Consider the following 23,485-nt stretch of genomic DNA (forward strand, 5'->3'; position numbering starts at 1 on the left):
TTCCCTGTCCTCACCTGTTGACTGGCCCAGCGTACTTTTGTAGACTGAAGCCAAGGGAGGGGGAGAGAGGCGAGGGTCAGGTACGCCTTTGTTAAAAAAGGTTCTGCAGAAGTTTTGGAAGTGAGCCCCACTGGAGTCCTTCAAAGGTTTCCTGTGCCAAAGGATGCCGCTGATTTGTGTCTTTGCTAAAGAAGCTGTTCAGGACATGGACAAAGAGAGAAACAACAAATACCGCATGGAGGTGGGCTCTTCCCTCTCCAGTCACAAAGCCACTGATCCAGGCTGTTTCGGGGGATGACGGGAGCGTTGTCTGAGGATGAGAAAATGCTGGACCCCAGCTGGACACACTTGGCACGCAAATGGGGACTGGGGTCAACCCCTTTCTGCCCAGTGCCAAGGCTTTGGAGCCGGACGAGGGTCTCCAAGACCAGGAACAACAGGAGGGGGTGGGAGGGCCCACGGGGCAAGGGGCAGTGCTTGCAGAGGCCCTCCCCTGGGCCCTTGGGAAAGCAGTGCTGCGGAGAGGCGGATCAGGGCCCGGATGGGGGCTTCCTTCCTCGGCTGGTCCCCTCGGCATCCCGGCCTCCTGCAGGGCTGCCCCTGCTCAGCCTCTGAGAAGAGCTGCCCGGCACTTCTGCTTCGTCCGGGCCGACAAGCAAGGTCCCCCGGCTTTCCTCCGTCTTGCACTGAGCTGTAGCAACGATAGGGTTGGCCTTCCCCGGTGAATCAATGCCTGGCACATTTTAAAGACAACACAAAAGTGTCACCACACTGGAGCTGAGCTGCAACACTGGCCCCACGAATGAGACCTTCACCTCCAGGAACGATCCTTCATTTAGCAAGCCAGCCTTTAAGAGATGGCCCAGGAGCAACAGAAATGACTTTCTTTGGGCAAGAAAAAGGCACCTTCTAATATTTTGAATACAGATAATTTATTGTCTGCTGAGCAGCCCATTTTGAAAAATGGAAAGCAGTTTTATCTCATGCAGTCCACAGCAGGTCAAAGGATGGCCTCTCCCGGTCAGTTTTGGAATAGATTCTTAGTGTTAATTAGGAAAAGATGCCACTCCTCCTCATGAATTTCCTTTCCTTTTCATGAGCCTAAGTCTGGCCAACCTTCCAGCTCCTCTCCCAGCACCTTAAAGCAGCAGCATCTTTTCCCCAAGCCCCCTTTCTGCAGAGCGGACCCAAAGACCACGTGGCCTTGCCAAGGATGCCTTCAGCAGGGGTCTGATTTATGCAGGGCCCTTCGAGGCACAGCGCAGGTATTATTCTGCGTAATTCAGCAAAATGCTGGCAACGAGGGACCCTTTCCTCCTGCTCAGTGTCAGGCATCCACAAACCGTGAGGGGCTTTGGAGCCCACAGTTGCGTCCTGCTAGTCAGCTGGCAAGTCCCGTCCCCATCCACCCTGCCTGCGACTGGCCAGATTGTTCCTCCTTCCCCCGAAGGTGCAGGTTACACATTACACAAATGGGGCACAGTCTGTTTCTTGCCAAGACCTCAGTCCCACCCTTTACTGCTATTTAACCAGGGACACCCCATTTCACGGCTCCAGCTCTTAGTCGGTGCACGTCTCAGAATAGCTTGTACAATCTGGGCTTGCTTCAAAGAGACAGTCTGGACTTGCCTAAAGCCGGTTTGGGGTGCCCAGTAGCTTTACACGGGGTAAACCAAGGAACAAAAAGTTTACTGCTCTGGTGGACTTCATGTTTATTTGACAAAATAGGCCTTACTCAGAAGTCCTCTGCACTGCAGTAAGTCCCCGGACCCAGGAGGTTCCTTCCAAGTCAGCATGTAAACATTATATGGTCCGACTGCTTGTCTTGCAGCCTTGGCAGAGATCCGCTGGAGGTGGAGGCTCCGAGAGACGGGTCTGGCCTCGCTCCGGGGCCCTGCGCTCTCACTTACTTACTCAGCTCTTGGTAAACCGAAGTGGCTTCTTTGCTTGAGAACAGTGGTGGTTTCCGTGGGGACATCCTCTCCATGGTCATGAATTCTTCACAGCAGTGTTTCCACTGACCTGAAAGGAAATCAGAAAGTAGGCAGAGTTCATATTCTCCACTTTTAAATACTAGAATTATATGCAACCAACATAATTATGTTCAAAAATAGGCATTTTTCCCCATAACGCCTTGTATCGCTATTTTTATAATTGCTCCAGACTGACAGGTAAACCAAGCCTCAGTACTGCAATCATCTCTTTGGTGAGCATAATGCCTCTGAATCAACCACCTCCAAGCTAACTGATACTTTGTATTTCCAAAACAGGATGTGGATAATTGCAGTGCATGTCCCATCCCCATCCTTACAATCTGATACCTTCACAACTTTACACTCAGTTATTTCAGCTGACACTGTCATTTATTGTTTTATTACTATTATTATTGCAAGCAAATTATTACGAATGAGTAATTAACTGGTTATGAAATTTGTACAAAACATTAGCCAACCAATCAATTAAAGCTAGACTTTTGCAGAAAGGAAAAAGTCAACCCCGGGGAGATTTTGAGAGTCTGCTTTCTGAGGCTCTAAAGGGACCTGCATGGATGGCAACGGAAAGTCAGATCATGCCAGTTTCAAGAGATTCTGCTGTGACTGCAGAAGGGAGGGGGGCTTTTGCAAATGCCAGGGCTGCTGTGCCAGGCCGCCTTGCAGCCTTTGTGCTCCCCTTCAACCTCTCCAGGTGCCCCAGGAAAAAAGAACATGGAGCCACTCACTGAAATCAATGAAGTGCTGCCAGAAAGCCTCCATCCATTTACAAAGGTCTTCCCGGCTTTCCGCTGCAAACACCCGAGCCGTGGCCTTGCCAGCCTCAGGGCTGATAACTGAGAAATTATTGGTCTTTTTCCCAGCCTCTTTATCCACAGGACAAATTCGGGTTTCCTACATGTTACATAAAATACAGAGCAAAACCGTAATGTTGCCATGCACATTTTCTGGCCTCCTTTAACATGGCTGAACTGAAACCCACACCCACACTTCCCCCTCTTCTCCTGCATGTCAGCTCACTCCAGCAACCATTAAACATGCAACTTCATGTGACACATGTTGTCCTGGTGGGAAAAATACCCCAAGGACTGACAGTCTATCAAAACCTGCAGAATATTCTTGAGACTGCAGATTTTTAAAGAGACTTTACTGGAGGAGCTGTTTGAAATGCACACAGCTGTTTGTGGCTTATCTGATGAATTTGCTCATTTAAATGTTTCATTCTAAAAAACAGAAGATTAGGTAATGTATCCATAAATGCTGCATCCTATTAATTCAGGTAACCATAGATACCAGTACAAAATTAAGTCAAGGAGTTTTATACTCAACAGGTCAGAACTGCGCGCCAGCCAGTTGTTAAATGAACAATTCATTTAACATTGGCTACATGTCTCATGGCACAAATGCATTTATAAAACAAAAGTTGTTCTCTGATAAAAAACACTTTATTCTTCATTTGATTATTCAGGCGATTGAAGATGCTAACTTCAGCAGTAATCGGCTGATCCTTCTGAAGCTGTAATACATTATGCAACAGATGAAAAGTATCCAAGGAATTGCATGTTAAGTATCTTATTTAAAACTGCCTGCAACTTCTGCAGCGCAGAGCAAGGGGGCGGAAGAGGAAAGCTTAACGGAAGCCTCTGCCCAGCCTTGGCCAAGCCAAACTCTCCAGCTTGGTCGGTCACAAACACCCCAGAGGGCTTCAGAGCAAGGCTCCTCAGCGGGGCCAAGGCTTTTGCCAAAACTGGCACAGGTTGGCAGGGCATAGAGGCGGTTGACTCCTGCTGGTGGGAGAAGCGCTCCCTTTGCTGCCATCTTCTGCTGGAGGAGAGAAAACACCCCCCCTTTGGGCCCCAGGGAGGGAGGGAGAGAGGAGGCCCGCTGCCAGGACAGGTGTTGGGCAGGTGACCTGACGTAGCTCTGAAGGTCAGGAGGTATAGACATCCCATTCAGGAAGTCCCCAGACATGGGGAGGAAGGAGGGGGGAGGGAGGGAATGATGGGGCTCAGTCAAGGGGCTCGCAGAGCAGAGCAAGACAGGGCAGAACCAGGAAAGGAGCTCTTCCTTCCACAGGAAGCCGGACCAAGAATCCAGCCTGGCTGTCATCAGAGGGAATGAGAGGCAATGCCCACCCTGGGCTGCCTGCTCCGCTGTCACAAAAGATCCATGTTCATGTTCCTTGTAACAGAAACAGGGAGCCCTGTTGCCCAAAAGGCCTGTTGTGGGGGTAACTGAAGCTGGCAGCTGCAATTTGTGCCACTGGCACAGCTGGAAGGCAAGTGGCTGCAGCCTGTCGTTTCTCACAGAAGCACCCTTCTGCATTGGGCAGCGTCTTCTCTGCGACGGCTCCAATCGACAAGGTGCTTCCCTCATCCAGACCTAACTGCTGATTGCAGGAGGAGGGAAGTGTAGAATTGGGAGACTTGTAACTAAAAGAAATCTTTTAAATGCCAGGGCCAGGAAGGGGGGTCCTCCTGGTGCCAGTGACCAAGCAGGGATTCTTAGCTTGCCCGTTAGCAAACCCCGCCCCGCCCTTTGATTCAGGCTGGCTCCAAGGCTCCATTGCTGGCTTCTCTAAACTAGTTGTTTATTCGTTTAGTCGCTTCCGACTCTTCATGACTTCATGGACCAGCCCACGCCAGAGCTTCCTGTCGGTCGTCAACATCCCCAGCTCCCCCAGGGACGAGTCCGTCACCTCTAGAATATCATCCATCCATCTTGCCCTTGGTCGGCCCCTCTTCCTTTTGCCTTCCACTCTCCCTAGCATCAGCATCTTCTCCAGGGTGTCCTGTCTTCTCATTATGTGGCCAAAGTATTTCAGTTTTGCCTTTAATATCATTCCCTCAAGTGAGCAGTCTGGCTTTATTTCCTGGAGGATGGACTGGTTTGATCTTCTTGCAGTCCAAGGCACTCTCAGAATTTTCCTCCAACACCACAGTTCAAAAGCATCGATCTTCCTTCGCTCAGCCTTCCTTATGGTCCAGCTCTCGCAGCCATATGTTACTACAGGGAACACCATTGCTTTAACTATGCGGGCCTTTGTTGTCAGTGTGATGTCTCTGCTCTTAACTATTTTATCGAGATTTGTCATTGCTCTTCTCCCAAGGATTAAGCGTCTTCTGATTTCCTGACTGCAGTCAGCATCTGCAGTAATCTTTGCACCTAGGAATACAAAGTCTTTCACTGCTTCTACATTTTCTCCCTCTATTTGCCAGTTATCAATCAAGCTGGTTGCCATAATCTTGGTTTTTTTGAGGTTTAGCTGCAAGCCAGCTTTTGCACTTTCTTCTTTCACCTTCATCATAAGGCTCCTCAGTTCCTCTTCACTTTCAGCCATCAAAGTGGTATCATCTGCATATCTGAGATTGTTAATGTTTCTTCCAGAGATTTTAACTCCAGCCTTGGATTCCTCAAGCCCAGCTTGTCGCATGATGTGTTCTGCATACAAGTTGAATAGGTAGGGTGAGAGTATACAGCCCTGCCGTACTCCTTTCCCAATCTTAAACCAGTCCGTTGTTCCGTGGTCTGTTCTTACTGTTGCTACTTGGTCGTTATACAGATTCTTCAGGAGGCATACAAGATGACTTGGTATCCCCATACCACTAAGAACTTGCCACAATTTGTTATGGTCCACACAGTCAAAGGCTTTAGACTAGTCAATAAAACAGAAATAGATGTTTTTCTGAAACTCCCTGGCTTTTTCCATTATCCAGCGGATATTGGCAATTTGGTCTCTAGTTCCTCTGCCTTTTCTAAACCCAGCCTGTACATCTGGCAATTCTCGCTCCATGAACTGCTGAAGTCTACCTTGCAGGATCTTGAGCATTACCTTACTGGCATGTGAAATGAGTGCCACTGTTCGATAGTTTGAACATTCTTTAGTGTTCCCCTTTTTTGGTATGGGGATATAAGTTGATTTTTTCCAATCTGATGGCCATTCTTGTGTTTTCCAAATTTGCTGGCATATAGCATGCATTACCTTGACAGCATCATCTTGCAAGATTTTGAACAGTTCAGCTGGGATGCCGTCTTCTCCTGCTGCCTTGTTATTAGCAATGCTTCTTAAGGCCCACTCAACCTCACTCTTCAGGATGTCTGGCTCTAGCTCACTGACCACACCGTCAAAGCTATCCCCGATATTGTTATCCTTCCTATACAGGTCTTCTGTATATTCTTGCCACCTTTTCTTGATCTCTTCTTCTTCTGTTAGGTCCTTGCCATCTTTGTTTTTGATCATACCCATTTTTGCCTGGAATTTACCTCCAATGTTTCTAATTTTCTGGAAGAGGTCTCTTGTCCTTCCTATTCTATTGTCTTCTTCCACTTCCGCGCATTGCTTGTTTAAAAATAATTCCTTATCTCTTCTGGCTAACCTCTGGAATTTTGCATTTAATTGGGCATATCTCCCCCTATCACTGTTGCCTTTTGCTTTCCTTCTTTCTTGGGCTACTTCTAGTGTCTCAGCAGACAGCCATTTTGCCTTCTTGGTTTTCTCTTTCTTTGGGATGTATTTTGTTGCCGCCTCCTGAACAATGCTGCCAACTTCTGTCCAGAGTTCTTCCGGGACCCTATCTACTAAGTCCAGTCCCTTAAATCTATTCTTCACCTCCACTGCATATTCCTGAGGAATATTCGTGAGCTCATATCTAGCTGACCGGTGGGTCTTCCCTAATCTCTTTAGTCTGATCTTAAATTGTGCAAGAAGAAGTTCATGGTCTGAACTACAGTCAGCTCCAGGCCTAGTTTTTACCGACTGTACAGATGTCCGCCACCTTTGGCTGCAAAGGATGTAATCAATCTGATTTCGGTGTTGTCCATCTGGTGAAGTCCATGTGTAAAGCCGTCTCTTAGGTTGTTGGAAGAGAGTGTTTGTTATGCAGAGTGAATTGTCTTGGCAAAATTCTATCAGCCTATGTCCTGCTTCGTTTTGTTCTCCCAGGCCATACTTACCTGTAATTCGAGGTGTCATTTGACTGCCCACCTTAGCATTCCAGTCTCCTGTGATGAAAATAACATCTCTTTTAGGCGTGTTGTCCAGTAGGTGCTGCAGATCCTCATAGAACTGCTCTACTTCAGCTTCTTCAGCATTTGTGGTTGGGGCGTATATTTGGATCACTGTGATGTTAGATGGCTTGCCCTGAATTCGAATTGAGATCATTCTGTCGTTTTTGGGGTTGTATCCAAGCACTGCTTTAGCCACTTTACTATTAATTATGAAGGCTACTCCATTTCTTCTGTGGTCCTCTTGTCCACAGTAGTAGATCTGGTGGTCATTTGATGTGAAGTGGCCCATTCCAGTCCATTTCAGTTCACTGACGCCCAGAATGTCTATCTTTAATCTTGACATCTCACCAATAACTACATCCAATTTGCCCTGGCTCATAGATCTTACATTCCAGGTTCCAATGGTGTGTTGATCCTTAGAACATCGGATTCGCCGTTCACCACCAGCACTGTCGGCCGCTAACCGTCCTTTCGGCTTTGAGCTAGCTGCGTCATCACGACTGGGGCTAGTTGAGCTCATCCTCTGTTCCTCCCCAGTAGCATTTTGACCATCTTCCGACCTGGGGGTCTCATCTTCCGATGGTATACCGACATATCTCTGGTTGTACTGATCCATTTAGTTTTCACGGCAAGAATACTGGGGTGGGTTGCCATTACCTTCCCCAGGGATCGCATTTAGTCTGACCTCTCTGTCATGACCTTCCCGTCTTGGGTGGCCCTTCACGGTTTAGCTCATGGCATCATTGAGGTGCTCAAGCTCCAGCACCACGACAAGGTAACGATCCTTTGCGGAGTCTCTAAACTAGAGTTCTGCTTAATTAGAAACCAGGCTGCAGAGAAGCCAGGATTAGGGCTCCAAAGGGGCAAGAGCTTCACCAAGGTGTAATGAGCCATACTTTAAAAAAAAAAATCAAAATAGTTGGCCATGCCTTGAATATGTGTACAGGTAGTCCTCACGTAACGACCACAATTGGGACCCCAAATTCTGTTGCTAAGCTAAGTGATCATTAAGCAAATCCTACCTGATTTTAAAACCGTTTTGCAGCAGTTGTTAAGTGAGCAGGCATTAAGCAAACCACATGGTTGTTAAGTGAATCGTGTGGTTCCCCATTGATTTTGCTTGCCAGAAGCCGGCCAGGAAGGTCAAAAATAGCAATTACATGACCACAGGATGCTGTGACGGTGATAAATGTGAACCAGTTGCCAAACACCCAAATTGTGATCACTTGACCATGGGATGCTGCAACAGTCCTAAGCGTGAGGATCGGTTGCAAGTCATTTTTCCAGCACCGTCTTAAGTCTGAACTGTCACTAAACAAATGGTTGTTAAGCAAGGACTACCTGTATTTTCACAAAAGATCTACTTCACATTGTGGCTTGACGGCCCCCTTTCACCACCACGCATAGCAGTAACCCTTCCCGTCTTCTCTCATTTATTCAGTTCACACACTGAGCAGAACTTCAGGGAGATGTTCCCAACCACTTCCTTTGCACTCCATGGATTTCCCTCAATTTGACAGCAAAACATCAGACACGGTGGTGCTGCCATTTTCTGCTTCCAACCTCTTGCAATAAACAATAAAGCAGAGGACTGGTCCCCAGTAGGTACAAGGCACTGTTCTACTGAATTCCTTAAGATGGGAAAATAAGTTTCAAGCAAATGCCTACCCTAGGGAAAACTCTCTTGGTTCAGATCCCTCTCAGCTCCAGTCCCGGTCAAAAAGGGGTGCTGTTTTCACTGCCCCCTGCTCTGAAGCCCACCTTTCTCACCCAGGGAATGCCACCCTTCATACCTACAAAAATTTAGCCAACGAAAGATTAATGAACTGTAGCAATAATACAACAATTTAACATTAAGCTGATTGAGTGATGTTTCCCTTTACCCGGTTGATGGAGACGGACAAGGCGGGCTCCGCGTCGGCCTCTCTTTCTTCGGGGGCAGAATAGCAGAGAAGTTTGCCCCCTCTCAGCACGCAGAATCGCCGCCTCCAGGCCACCAGGGTCCCCACCGATTGCTGCAAGAAGTGTCCTCTGTCAGAGTCGTCACGAACGATCAGGCCCTTGCCAGGAGAACATTCTCTGCAGATCAGCCAATCCAATGGCCTTCGTGACACAGATGGTAATATTCCAGAGGGAAGAGGCCCCTGGGCGTCGCCTCTCTGGGGCTCCGCATGCCAGATCCTCACCCCGTTCAGGCGGGTGCTTCCACCCAGGGCAGAGAGCAGCCCTTCCTTGCCAAGAAAGCAGGAGGACCATCCCTCCTGGTGAGGGGATCAGGCCCACTACTGCCACCTTTCTGTCCCCCACCCCCAAGTGGGGGGAGCTTCTGTCCTGGCTGTGGGTCTTGAATGGACTGCCTGGGTTACCAGGACTGCGGGGGAGGGACCCTTCTGCAGGAAGCTTTGGGTTTCAGCTGAAGATGGCAAAAGGGGCACCAAGGCATCCTTCAGTTTAAAAAGGTATTTATTTTGCCTGAGTTGCTGCCGGAGGTAGCAATTTAACAATTGATCATTGAAATTTAAGAGCCAATTGAAATTTAAGAGCTCTTTGAACAATTTTTCTTTTAAAATAAGAGAAGCCCGTTTTCCATGACTCTGTCATCCCTTAATACTACAATGCACTATTCTAAAGATGCACTCCAGAGTAGGCCCCAATAAATTCTTATGGATTTACCTGGATGTAATAAACATTTATTCTGTATAGTGCTAGATAACAAAGATTTAGAAAGAGACCAGATGCTGATGCTTTGTTTTTTGAACACTCGGCCTCAAATTTCTGGTTACACTAAAACCCTTCTGGGCTGAAGATGCTTTATTTGATGTGGCTTTACCATAAATCACAACCCTTATTTACCTATTTCCAATTCCAAACATTTCCAAACTCCAAAATTTCCAATTTCCCATTTTCTTGCCAGGTAGTTTTCTTCCTTAGAACGTGGCACCTGTGTTGCGGAACAGCCTCTCAAAGGAGATAAGCGTTGCTTCAGCGGCACTTTAAACTGGAAGACTCCAGGTGCGTTGCTGCCAACCACCGCTGGCCCTCCTCTCTCAATCCCGGGGGCCTTCCCACTGGCCAACAGGCTGTCCTGGGGGTGGGAGTGGGTAGGGGTGGACCAGCTTCCCCCACAGCCACAATGTCTGACTGAAGCGAGCTGTGGCTCTCCAAAGCTTACGCCTTGCAGCAGACTTCACAGTTGAAAAAGGTGCTCTTCCTGATTTGGGGCTCCCACGGACTAAACACCCCACGAGCGTCAACCGGCACCCCACAAGGCCGGGGAGTATGGATTTGTGCTTGTCTCAGGAACGGGAAGCGTTCTGAACTATCGTTGTTTTGGGAGAAATGGTAGAACACACTCCCGGGTCTCTTTCCTGCTCCTCAGCAGATCAGCCAGGCTGGGATCCTGGGGGTGGCCAGGAGAGCCCCCTTTAGCTCCTGAGCACCCCTGCTCCCTTGCCAAAGGCCTGGTGTGCAAGGGCAGCTGAGGCCACAGCTTCCCAATACTTGAGGAAGGAGCCATCCACACACCAGACGGTGCTGACGGGGACCAATCAGGCACTTTCACCTGTTCGTTAAGAAATCCGGTCATCATGTCCCGGGTCATGCAGTATGGCTGAGCGACTAGGCGGCAACACATGCTGCCGTACAGCGGGAGCCAAAAGGAAGATTGCTCTAAAAAGAAAATCCAACACAAACCAGTTGGTTAGAGTAAACATTCCTGGACCAAACTCATACTTAACAATAATTTATTACCAGGCATGGAGCAAACAGTGGTGTTCCCACAAACGGTCCAGCCCTGATTTATGAATTCATTCCACTGTGAGATTTTTACCCTGGAAAAAGGCTTCCAAGAAGGAGACCAGGTCCCACAGTCAGCTCCCTCGTTGGCCCACCAGACTCAGGGAGATCCCCTGGTCAGATCTGGGTACAGCGGCCCTCTCGCATCCGTGCTCCTGGCAGCTGCTGGCCTCGGGAGGCAGAAGGGCTCCTGCCGGGCAACACAGCCCACATACCCAGCCACAGTCAAAGGACGGGTTGGCTGCAGGGAGGCCGGGAGGAGCAGGGGCATCGGCAGCCACCCTTGGGCAAGAGACACGTATCCAGGAACGCCAAAAACTCCAGGCCACAAGGCACATTTTCTGCTTAATCCCTTCAAACCTTCCTGAGCCAAGTGCCATCAAGATGCACACTGAACCCTGTTTGGAACCCCAGTTCTCCAATTCTGACATTACTGTAGATCATAGTGAACAGTCTGTTTTGGCCAAGATTCAGCCACATTCAGCCACATGGAATTCTTGGCAGCCACCAAGAGAAAAGGAGGGAGGGAGGCATCTCCAGGAAAACACAGGCTTGTCCAAAACCATAATATTTATTTATTTTATTCATTTATATATCAAATTTATTCCCTGCCCATCTCTCTCAGAGATACAATGATTTCCCCACCACTCCAACCAATGGGGTTTGGGTGGACTTATTTCTCAGTTGCCACTGCAAAGGGGTGTTATTCTGAGGGGGGGGGTGAGTGGAATCCAAAGGTGGCCCCCAGCCTTTGGGGGAGCAAGTGGTCCGTGGCCTTTGGCTGAGCACTTACTTGGTGTTTAAAGCATCTATAAGGCTGCCTATCTCAACCTAGTGACTCTGGGCAGCTGACAGCACATAAAAATATGAACTGGAGCAAAATAAACTAAACCCCCCACAGAGGAGAACACCACGCAGTCAAGGCTCCAAGCAAAACTCGCTCACATCTCGCAAAACGTCCATACTAAGCTCAACTAACATTCTGGCCCCAATTCCTACAGGAAAACCCAGTTTTTTGAGGGCTTCTGGAAGGTTAACTCTCGTGACCCAGATTTATGGTGGCACCTTCAGAATTTCCTCCTCAGAACAAATATTTCCACGCAGACACAAATTATGTCAGCACCACTGCCTCTCACGCCCACCTCTGCCCCAAAATGTAGAAAAATGAGCTGCACACAGCCTCCGAACAGAGGGCATTCGGAGGGTCCTGTTCCGCCACGCTCGAAACCCAACGGGGCTGATGTACGTCTCCCGCCAGCAGAGAGTGGACCTTCTCCTCCGACATTCAAAGGAAGCACAGAGCGCAGCGGCGCAGGACAAGGGCCTCCAAGGAGGGTTTTGGGCAGCCCCAAGAGGGAACCTCTGAAGGAAGGTGGTGCTTCCCGTCACTGCTTCCCTCCTTCCAAAAAGATGTTGGGGCATTGGGGAGAGACGTTTCCTGAACTCAGGCAGGAAAACAATTCCCCCCCCCCCCCGAGGGTCCCAACTGAAGGTGCAGCACACCAAGCAAAGCTTCTCTGAGGCCAATCCGGATGACTTCCCCATCATTGGACACGCTCAGCGTAACTCACCATCTCCCACGAGGGTCAGGTTGTGGGCGCTGAAGCCCTCCTGCACATCCTCCAGGGTCAGGGATGCAAACGCCAGCAAGCCGCACTTCACGCCACTGGTCAAGACCAAGAGAGAGGAAACACATCGGATTCAATGGTCTGCTCTCTAGTTTTGTTCTTTGCATCTCTCAAAAAGCGAGGGAAGGAAGTGGAGGAGGGGAAGGCCAGGCAGTGGCACTTGGAGGGCCCGGAGCTTCAGCGCACGCCAGCTGCTCGCCAGACACTGGTGGGAGGGCACCCGCCTGTCCCTGGGCCAGCCGGCTTCAGCCTCCTGGCATGCCCCTCTCTGCTCTTGTGGCTCAGCTAAGGCCAAGTTAAGGGTCGTCCTTTCTCACCAGATGGCTTCCTCCCCGATACAAAAGCACTGAGCAGCCAGCCTCGTTGAAAGCTCCACTGGGTGCTTATGTCAGAATAATCTTGCACCAGTAGCAGAGTTTTTATTTGGAGTTTGCCTGATGCAAGCAGAGATTCCACCAAGGATCCCCTCACTTCCTGTTAACTGGGTATCTACAAGGGGGAGGGGGTGTTGTGGGCTTCGCTGCCAAAGGCAGTCTAAGGGGTTGGGAAGTTCTTTGTGGCTCAAAAGGTGAGAAGGAAGCAATTTATGGCCAGCAAGTTTTGCCTCCTTTGTGTTTGCATTAGCCTTTCCTTGTGAGGACGCAGAGGGGTTTTTCTTAATTCTGTTTTTCCTGCAACTGGGAACTGAGCGTTCTGTCCACACACCCTGGAACAATGTAATACAAACATGAAAAATGGCTTTTACAACTGATAAATTCAAAGCGCCCCTTATCAATCTATTTTTTACTTTGGTCACCATGGAGAGTTATTGGTGTTCACAATAAGCCCAGATCAACACAAGCTGCTTGCTTTGAATCCACTTCACTTCAAAGGATGTTTCCGTTTAGCATCTGGAGACAATATGCACCTGAGAAAACCCGAATGCCCTTCTCTTCACAAAAAGCACCAGTGCCTATCACCAGTGGGTATCACCAGGGGGCTGCAGCCGAAGGAAAAGTTGCTGGCAGCCGCCTTTCCAACAAGGGTCTCCACCGAATGATCGTTTTTAGAGCACCTCACGCCTTTCTTAGTCCTGTGGTTATTTATCTTTGGGAGCCTAATTAACATTAAGGCTTATTTGCTTTTACTCAGCTCATGTGGCTTCTCACAGCCATTTTACAGTTCTAGAAGCACATTACTACACACACACATGCATGCACACACCCCGGTCCTCCAGCGACTCCAGGCCCGGATCCTCAGTCACTAGACAAATGCACTGGAGCCATCTGAAACTGAAGTGTTTTGTTACACTTTTAAATAGCAGCGTTTCTTTTTACAGATGAAAGTCTTTTTGTGCTGAATGTTAAAGTTAGAGATCCTTGCTATTTATAGTGCAAGCGTTGCCAAAGAAAACCAACGGCTTCATTACTGAAATATGCTTCGCAGAAACAATTTCCTTCTAAATCCCTCTTTTTTGGCTAACTTCAGCATGTCGTTTCCTAAAACTGCTCCCATTTGCCAATTTCTTAGTACTGCAAATCTTTATCGGTTTCCAAATTTAACAGGCTAATTAGGACAGCTAGAACGTTTTGCATAAATGTTGGAATTAGATTACTGCCTTAAATGGAAGCATCTTCATACAAACAGACCCGCCTTGTTCTCTTGAAACTGGAAGAGGAGCTTCCATGCTGCAGCAATTTCTGCATATATATTTTCAAGTCTTTTGCCTTGTTAATGCATTAAGATCCATTCCCTTCCTGGCTCAGCATGGTGGAGAGCCGGTACCAATACATGCCCTTCGGGTTGCCCTTGGAAGATCCACCTGCTGATTCCTTTGGCCCTCTCTGCACATCCCCCACCCCCGAGCATGCCCTGTGGGAAGCTATGCCACTCATTGAGCAGGCAAGCCGTTCCCCTGGGCGCCCTCCAAACTGCCCCTGCCTGCGGTGGTGCCGCGTCAGCCTCCCAGGTTCAAAGGGGGCCTGGCCCAGCTGCCTTCCCTCGAGGGGCTGGCACAGGCTGCTGGGCGCCAGGCACTGTCCCAGCGGAAGAATTCTCTGTGCCCACAGACACACCAATGCTGTGGGGAAAGCCCACGACAGGGGGTCCTGAGCCTTCAGGAGGGCCCTTCTGAGGCCTCATGCTGCCCTGCCAGGCAAATGGCCCTTCAGCCATTGAAGAGGGCAGGAGGCAGATGCTAAACAGGATATCACAAACTTCCAAGCGTGGCCATCGGAAGGGCGGAAAAGAGGAAGCACCTCTTGGAGGCCGCAATCCCACCACAACCCCTCCGTGGTGCTGAGAGGTGGTCCTGCAAGCACCCAGCTAGCACACAGCAGGGCATGTCAGGGAAAGCAGCAGCTTTGCGGCCCCTTCCCACAGCTGGCGAACAGCCCCCGCACCACTCGGAGCATTTTGTGAGCCAACTAGAGCCAAGCATGTGAGAAGGCTGGCCACAGAAACTGAACAAGCAGACAAACAAAGAAATAAATACTTTCCTGGGAAAGGCCACTGCATTAAATGATACATGCACATGCACATGCGCACAGACGCACACACCCTCCAAGCCCCGTGACTCCCCCACTGTGTCTCCTGCTGGGGAGCAGCCCGCACACAGGGGACACATGTCGGCATGGGACGCACAGTCATCTGAACCGCTTCGCCCACTTTCAGGAGAGCAAGAAGGTGGGTTTCTAGAACTTAACTGCTCTAGACACAGAAAACCCTCTGAGGAATGCCCCCCCCCGCCACAGCCCCCCGACCCCAATCCACTCACGGTGCGGCTGTTTCCGTGAGCAGGAGCGCTTCGAGGCTGCCCTTGTCTAAGGCGGAACTGAACTTCTTCCCAGTGCTTCGTCCCATCGAGGCCTTCAGCTTCTTGACCAGCTTCCTGGGGGTGCTTGCGAGGGTCAAGGGATCCTCCCCACAGCAGCAGCTGTAGACCTCCACCTGCAGCTGGAAGTCTGGCCCAGCTTCCTCGCTGGAAAGAGCGGGTGCGTGTTTCAGAGGGGAGATTGACAGGCCATACTTTCAAACATCAAATAAAGCTATTATTTCTGTTTTTTATTTAATACGTTGGCTGCTCTTCAGTGGAATGCTCCCAGCACAATTTAAAGTAACACAAAAAAATCTACGCATCAAATATTAAAAGCACAGGAACGTGTACAAAAATCAGCAGACTCAAAGAAGGCCACCACAACAGCCCCTGAATTTTCTGGAGAGTCTGGCAGAGACGGACAGGCACGCTCTGCTTTAAAAGCCCTCGCTGGGCGTAAAGGTGCTGTCCACTCTCTGCGCTTGGCCCTGGCCAGGAGCCTGCCTGTGGAGTCCTCGGCTACCCAGAATAGACTGCAGCCGCCTCTATTCCCAAGTAACCTTTACGATTTAGCTTCTTGAGTCGGCTGTTTTCAGGGTTATGTTTTTGGGTGGAGCTTGCCTCACATGAAGCTTGCCTTCTCTAAAACTTTAACACAGTACAATCTGTTCAAAATGTTGGGTGCCCCTCCTGGGCCAGGAATACTCACAATATGGTTGCATTTTCTAAACATATGTCTGTTACGGCCTTATCCACAACAAGCAAGTCTGAATCATACACCTGAGCTCCTATTTTGAGTAAGCAAAAAACGGAGTAACGCTCAGTTCCTGCAAAAAAAAAGGCAGAACACTTCAAAATAACTTGCTGTGTCGCACACCATTCGGTAGGTATTTATTTATTTATAGGATTTACTGACTGCTCCACTCTTAAGAGTCTCTAGGTGTCGCATACAGTAAATGAAACACAGTAATAAAATATAGTTTAATATAATACAAACAGTAAACAATGAAACCAGTAACTGGATTTATGTCCTTAATGTTCATGTAACTTAGCAAATCTCTTACTTTAAAAATGAACTATAAAAACCTGCCCAATAGCTCAGAAATTCATCAGCGTTTATATTCAGACCATACATCATGTCTGGAAGTTCAAAACTTGAAATTAATTTGTCACAAAAAGATTACATTAAAACCCAAAGAAAGAGAGAGATGCCCTACCGACAGCCTCTGCAGAATTAGGAAGGCGGAACGAGGGATTGGAGTATTTTGCTGTACCGAGAGTCTCTGAACTTACAAAAACTGAAAGTGAAGTCAGTCTGGGGGAAGGGAAGAGAAGGCAGCAAAAACGGAGCAGGGTTAACCTCCCTGGTCTCCCAGCAGCCCATCTAACAGCAGACAAACTTTCAGTGGTTTCACCTGCCAAGAACGTTTTCTATCTCTGACATTTCAGCACTTCTGTGGCCAAATGCATGGAAGGAATCGCTTCTGTCACCCCTTTCTATGCTTTTCTGAAGTGCACATGTTCAAAAGTGTATGTTCCTAATCAGCCAATTTCAAACAGCTACAGTCAACAAGCTCAGGTATAACCTGATGCTTGCAGACATTCCCTGTGAGAATAAATTCTTGATAATGCTCTGCACTAAATAACCACTGATGCAAAGCTTCAGTTTAGTTAAAGGGGTTGCCTAACCACTAAAAAATAAACATACATACTGTCCTTGCTGTTGAAATGATCAGAGTCTTTCCACATCAACGGAATTCGTAAATCTAAAACAAAGAGAGAAAAATAAGCTTGGGGATACCACACTGCACTTTCAACACAATCCAAATATTCAGAATAGCTTCTGTTTTCTTTCTTTTCTAGAATACGGCAGGCACACTCCATCTTAACACTCAGCGTTAATTACAGAGTTTTTATGGGTAGCGTTTTACAAGGTCAGAAGGAAAGATGTCTTTAGTGAAGAGTATTACAATCAAAAGTGAAAGTCTGTAAAAAAATTCAAGAAGTGTGCTTACCATATGTTGAACTTACTGGTCCATCCAAATAGTATTTCTGTTTTAGGAACTTCACCACTTACAGGCCAAATTGCTCAGCTCAACAGCGGCTGCTAATTTATACCAAAACTTGGACTCCATTCATATCTACATCACCTTAGAAAATGGGGAGATATTTCAAGGCCTGAAGTAGACCTCTGGGGCCCACTTGGTCCACCATCTAACCCAGGATATACAGCATCACCCCACCCCCGTGCCAGTTTACCTGTGGCCACACATCTGGTCTGGCAAGAAGCAAAAGGCCAGGCCAGACCAGGCCAGATGTGTGGGTACTTGATTATTACAGCACCTCAGGAAAGGACTGTTCTGAACTATGACTGTATTTTGTCAAGAATGTTTCTTGTGGCGCCACCAGCAATAATCTCTAGGGCCCAGCAAGTGGCTGCTGGGAGCCAGTTGTTGTACACTGGGGGAAAAGCAGGATACACGTGGCTTTAAGATTAGCACCGAGATGTCATGTTTCATCTTGCTTACTAAAACCATTTGCTCCTTCTCACTGAAAACTCAGAGTCCCTTGGGTCTGGAAGGAAGCCCTAGTGAGGGGACCAAAGCTAGAGAGCCAGGCAGAAGGGCAGCAGGAGGCCAAGGAGAGGCCGTCTCGGCCAAATTCAGCAGCAGACGTTCTCCGCCCCACAAGGTGCATCCTCAAAACCTGGTCCTCCAGCAGTAAATGCTCTTGCCAACATACTCTCAGGAGTCTTGGCTCCAAAGCATTTTAGGGTTTAATTAGACAGTAGGTTGGGTCCTGCTTGAAGTCACACGAAGGAACACAAGCCTGCCTGGAGGCACAATTCAGATAAAATTATAACCGCAGTATGCCCTGGCAAGATCTCAGAACAAAAAGGCGAGCAGACTGAGAGGGCCACATGAGATGGCCACCCAAGCTTAGGGTTGAAATAAAGGAACAGTGGTGGGTGCCTACGATAAAAAGGATAAAACAAGGGGGCGGGATGAGAAGGGGCAGTTGCATCCATTGAGGCTCTGGGCTCATCCTTACTGGAGTGTGAAGATGTCTCAACAACCATCCACAGGATGCCATCTCCATCCCATCCAAGGGCTACTGCAGAAACAGCCTAAAATATTCACCGTTCCACTGTTGGTTTCTCTCTTCTCCCAACACAAACTGTTCAGTCTGGATAATCTACGGCACTTTGGCGACAACGCTGGGGATGGTGCTGTCAGATGCTAGGACCTACCCAACTGAGTCTGCTGAAGGCATGCCTCCTCCCCATCGGGCTACTGGTCTCTGTGGCTCGGGTTGCAAGAAAGGCCTTGCAAAGAGGCATCTGCCCAGATAATGCCCAAGCCGCATTTCGGAAAGAGACGGTCAGCCATCACCTGGGCTCGTTGTATGCACAGGTCTGCCAATCTTCTGGAAGGCTGCTTTTGAACATGGGGATGGCTGCCTTTCCAGAGCCCAACAGGCCTAGAAGACCTGGCAGGGCCTTAACATGATGCTTGTTAGGGCCCAAATGAGAGTTGTTACAAATGTCCTGCTAGTCCAGACAACAGCAGGTTTCGCGTGACTGACCCCCTCCTGGTTTTACTGCTGATGATGGAGGACAATCTGCACCTTTTTGCCATCAATGGCTAGGCCCGGTGCAGGAGCAGCATTTGGAAAGCAAGGCTTCTGATTTATTTTTTTTTACTTATATTATACCCAAAGTGGTTCCCTCTACCCTGAGACTAGAAGCAAAATTTTGCCTCCTTCCTAACCACATTCCATAATTATGGAGCTGAAAATGTAAAGCCACACTTTTTGCAGGAGAATCACAGGATTTACCTAGGTGGAAAACCTTTAACATTAAGGTAATGAAAGAATTTACTCTCCAAGTGATCCAAGTTGCTGAAGCTTAATCAGACCCAAGGATATGAAGATGGAGCCTGCATTTAAGTGGAAAGATGCTGCATTGAGCAATACAAGCTGGATCAGCACAATTTCTATGGTCTCCGATTGTAGACAGAAAACAAACATACCTGAAATGCCAACCTTCCCTCTACAGGCTACGTGATCTTTAGCTGCAAAGTCTGAACATCTAATGAAAGAAACCAAAAATTCCAATTAGAAAGAAAAAAACTTCATTCTTTTCTCTTTTCTTCCAAGGTAACCTTGTCTGAAGTAGGATAAATGGGTACAACTAAAATGTTCAAGAAAAAAAAAAGCCCAATAATTCAGAACTAAACCTTTCAGGGATTTAAAACTACATACATTTTTGCATTTATTAAGACACATTTGTACATATATACCCCAAAACACGAGATGCGTGTGGAACTTTTATACAAGTCTTGCTAGGGAAAAAGCAAATTGTGGGTTGTGTCATTTGCCTTTTCAAAGGCCTTTGAACATCAGTTGCAGTTGAAAGATCACACTTCAGGTGAAGAAGTTTATCTACCTGACTTATTTCTGGTAGTTTGTGATTGAAGTAATTCAGTCACCAATAATGGAACGTTAATAGAAAGACCAGAACCATTTAAACCCGCAAACACTGAGAGGTCTTGCTACTGCAAATATGCCACACTATTTTTAAGCCTCCTGGGGTGAGAAGAGCTGCGTTGCTATCGTTGAGCCCAAGGCTTACCAAGGAATCTGCCGAGAGCCATGGGAATCTTATTGCCAAATGAGAAACTTTTTAACATTCACATCTGCAAGTGTTCAGAAAGAACACGTTGGAGAAGATAAAAGGTATCAGGAAGACCTATTTTCTTTCTCTGCCACATCTTCACACAGATCATATAAGAAATACATCGAACTGCTTAAGGCTCTGCTTCATTAGGACAGTAATTTGTAGAACATGCCTATCCAGAAAGTATCTCCAACAATTAAGGGACAACCTTAAAATAAAAAAAAACCTACCTGTATAATTTTATGAGCTGCCTTGAAAGTGCAAACAGCATCCTTAATGCTAACAGAATATTGCCAAACGAGGGTCCACTTCATAGCTAAGAGAGTCACTCCTTGTTACTCTAAATAACTCTCTAAATGCGCCAAGGATCCCGCTCTCTTAAAGGCGGCACCCATCGCTTCCATGTCATACCCCGGATGCCCAGAACACCTGGACTCGTCCCCATTTTCCTTCCTCCATAAATCTCAACCCCCACTGGAAGGTGCTGGAGAAGGAGGGACGGCATTTGCTCCTGCTAATCCTGCCCGCTCTTCCACTTCAACCGCAGAGCTCTGTGCCGCTGGAGGAGAGGTGACCCTCAAGGCTTGGCACTCGGCTCCTGTGGGGAGATGCTGGGAGGCCAACCCACGAACAAGCAAATCCAGCCAAGCAGTCACAGGCATCCACCTGCATCCGGGAACCCATTCAAAACAATGTAGAGTTTTTCTTTTCACAATTGTTACGACTTTGAAAGAGTGCTTTCAAAGCGTTTAAAACAATGTTAATTCTTCATACCGCGATTTGCTGAAGCTGCAACACGGCAGCATCGCCCCTGAAAATCATTGGGAAAGATTCACGCCGTCAGACCGTCCGACGAACGTCCGCTTCTTGCTCTCTCGGCTGTGACAGTATCAAGACTGGCCAGCAGGTGGCGCCAGCCAATCATTTATAAAACATACAGGCCAACGGGACGAGCCAGACCACAAATACTGAGCACCCGAGGCAGCTCTTACCGAACACGCAAACTTGGCCACCAGACTCCTGTAACAGCAAGCTCATCCCCAGATGCCTTGGCGTCGAGAGGGAACAGTCCGGTCCTTGTGGCCACAGAGCCCTGCGCTTCTTTCGGGCCGTTCTCCCAGCCGCGAGGGGCCCCCTTCAATCGGCAGCCCCAGCCAGCGGAGGCCAACTTTCTCCAGCTGCTCAGGCACTTCTGCCTGGCGCTCCTCTTGCAAGGCCCCTGCCCCTGCCCCTCGTTTTGAACACCTCTCTCACCTGCAGCGGGGGCTCCCTCCCCGCTCCTTTCTCTCTGCCGGGTTGCCCCCGCTACGAAGTGTCCACGAGAGGAAGCGGGGGTGAACGGCCAACCTGCCCCCGCCCCCCGCCGTGGATTAGAGAGCCTCAAGGCCAGGCTCGCCCCACCGGGAGAAGAGCGAGTGCCAAGGAAGGGGGCGAGGCCGGCGGGGCACCCTCTGGGCAAAGCGGAGACGCGGCCGGGACGAGCGGGGGGCGAAAGGCCGGGCCGGGCAGAGGGTCCACGCAGAAGCAGCCCGCGCGGGCGGGGCGGGCCAGAAGCAGGGAGCGGCCGAGCGGGTCTTGCGCAATCCAGACTGGCACCGCTGGAGCTGACCGGGAGACCCGCAACTTGGGCGGCCGAGTCCCCAGGCATCCGGGTGATGGGGAGGCGGTGAGTGTCCCATCATTTTTCACTCCGCCGGGCATCAGGGCACCCGCTGCCGCTGCTCTGCCCTCCACCAGAGGACCGTCCCCTGAAGAGCTCCGGCCCGAGTGGGGCTCGCTGACTCCCCTTCGCGGCGTTCAAGATTTGGGATTTCAGGCCGGCCTAAAGCGTGTCCCCCTCCCCGCCCAACCCGCGGCGGCACCTGCGAGCACGTTCACCCGCAAGGCCAGAAGGGGCCGGCCGGGAGATGCCCGCGACGTGGCCCGGGAGCGACAGGCCCACCCGCAGCGCGACCCCAGGCGCGTCTCTCACCGCGCTGCCGCCGTCGCGTCCTCCTCCTCCTCCTCCTCCTCCGCCGCCGCCGCCGCCTCGGTCCGCCGCCGGAGGTCCGCGCGGAGCGCCCTTAGGCGGGCGTCGCAGGCAGCCAGGGCCTTGGCGGCGCGCAGGGCTTGGTCCCGCCGGGTGCTGGCGGCCAGCAGCTTGCGGAGCCCCTCCCGCATCCGCGTCTCCGCCTCGATCTGCTCCTGCGGCAAAGCAAAGAGTCAGCCTCGCCTCGCCTCGCCTCGCCTCGCCTCGCGGGGAACGCGCGAGTCTGGCTCCATCGGGACGGGCTCTGGGGGACCCGGGAGGGGCAGGCCGGAGGCGCCCGCGGGCTCCCTGCGACCTGGCGGGTTTCCGGAGCCGGATCTCGGCACAGCCAGAGCCGCTCCCTCGACGAGCCCCGGCCCGGCCCGGCCTCCCCACCAGCCACCAATCACCAGCCGCCTCCCGCGCCCGAGCGCCTCGCCGCCGCCGCTCACCGCCGGCCCGCCGCGCCCCTGCGCCGGCCGCGCCGCCATGGCCGCCGTTCGCGTTTCCCGCCTCTTGCCGCTCGCCCCGCCTCCCTTTGCGGGCCGCCCCGCCCCGCCCCGCCCCGCCGCGCCATGCCGCAAGAAGCCCTGGGGGCGGGCGGTGCTTCCGCCCCGGCTCCGCGATCGCCAGGTGGCCTCCCTTCCCCCCCAGCCCGAGGGGCTCCCTCCTTGCTCAGCTTCCCGCCTCTTCGCTTCACGTCGCGCGTCTGGATCTCTTGCGCTTCTTGCGAGAAAAATCTATGAGACGTTGGAGCATAAAACACATTTCTCTCCCAAACGAAACGGCCCTGCAAAGAGGCCGCAGAATAAATAAAGTGCACAGAAGAAGGGTTCTTGAGCAGGCCAAAAGCGGGGAATACAAAATAAAATCAAGGGAACAGTTGGTGACAAAAGGATATGCACGTCAGTGGTTCTCTTATGTACAATTACTCGAAGAAGTTAAAGTAGATAAAGGAACTTTTGGTTTTGAACATTGTAAGACTAGATTTGAGACAGAACTGTGTACAAATGATGAATGTGTTATTGCTAAAATGTATAAACTATTATTGAAATTTGAAACAGAAGAATAATTGAAAGAACATATGATAAAATGGGCTAAAATGGAATAGTGGAAGAATATGTGGTTGAAAGGGCTGAAATTTACATTATGTTAGAGAATTTTTATAAAATGATGTACTGTTGCCACATGTCACCTGAGCTAAATTCACGCACTGGGCTGAAACTTCGTGTTTAGTTTGGACTAAACCCAGTCATAGGTTTGGGGTTAAAGCCAAGTATGTGAGTCTAACTAGGTTGTTCATGACAGAGGAGGCTCCAGAAGCAAAGTGTGTTTTGATTTAGTTTTCTTCCCCTTCTTCCTTCTGGAGGATATCCAAATTAAAGGCAATCCACTTCTTGTTGAAAGGAAATGAAAGGAGAAAGTGGGGGTGACAAAACAGGGGACGTACCAACTCTTTAACTGTTTGCGAAGTCTGGCGAGGGACCAGCTGCAGCGAACCGCATGTCGTTCGGGCACGGCACCCTTCCTCCGGGTCCGCTGCCACAGAGGGAAGTGAAATGCCAAAGCGGGTCTACATTGCAA

General features: G+C 49.7%; 1 protein-coding gene across 1 annotated transcript; it reads right to left on the reverse strand.

Moving 5' to 3' along the window:
* Positions 1-400: 400 nt before the first annotated feature.
* RTKN2 (rhotekin 2) lies at positions 401-22,416 on the reverse strand. Its single transcript, XM_063307765.1, has 12 exons — positions 22,354-22,416; positions 21,898-22,077; positions 19,247-19,307; positions 16,928-16,981; positions 15,925-16,042; positions 15,177-15,380; positions 12,365-12,459; positions 10,561-10,667; positions 8,882-9,013; positions 2,720-2,885; positions 1,915-2,022; positions 401-733 (listed from the first exon to the last, which is right to left on the reverse strand). Exons 1-12 carry the CDS (start codon positions 22,390-22,392, stop codon positions 531-533), a joined length of 1,467 nt encoding a protein of 488 aa, XP_063163835.1. The 5' UTR covers positions 22,393-22,416; the 3' UTR covers positions 401-530.
* Between the last annotated feature and the right edge of the window lie 1,069 nt (positions 22,417-23,485).

Source organism: Candoia aspera, chromosome 6, assembly GCF_035149785.1.
Source record: "Candoia aspera isolate rCanAsp1 chromosome 6, rCanAsp1.hap2, whole genome shotgun sequence".
Classification (NCBI taxonomy): Eukaryota; Metazoa; Chordata; class Lepidosauria; order Squamata; family Boidae; genus Candoia; species Candoia aspera.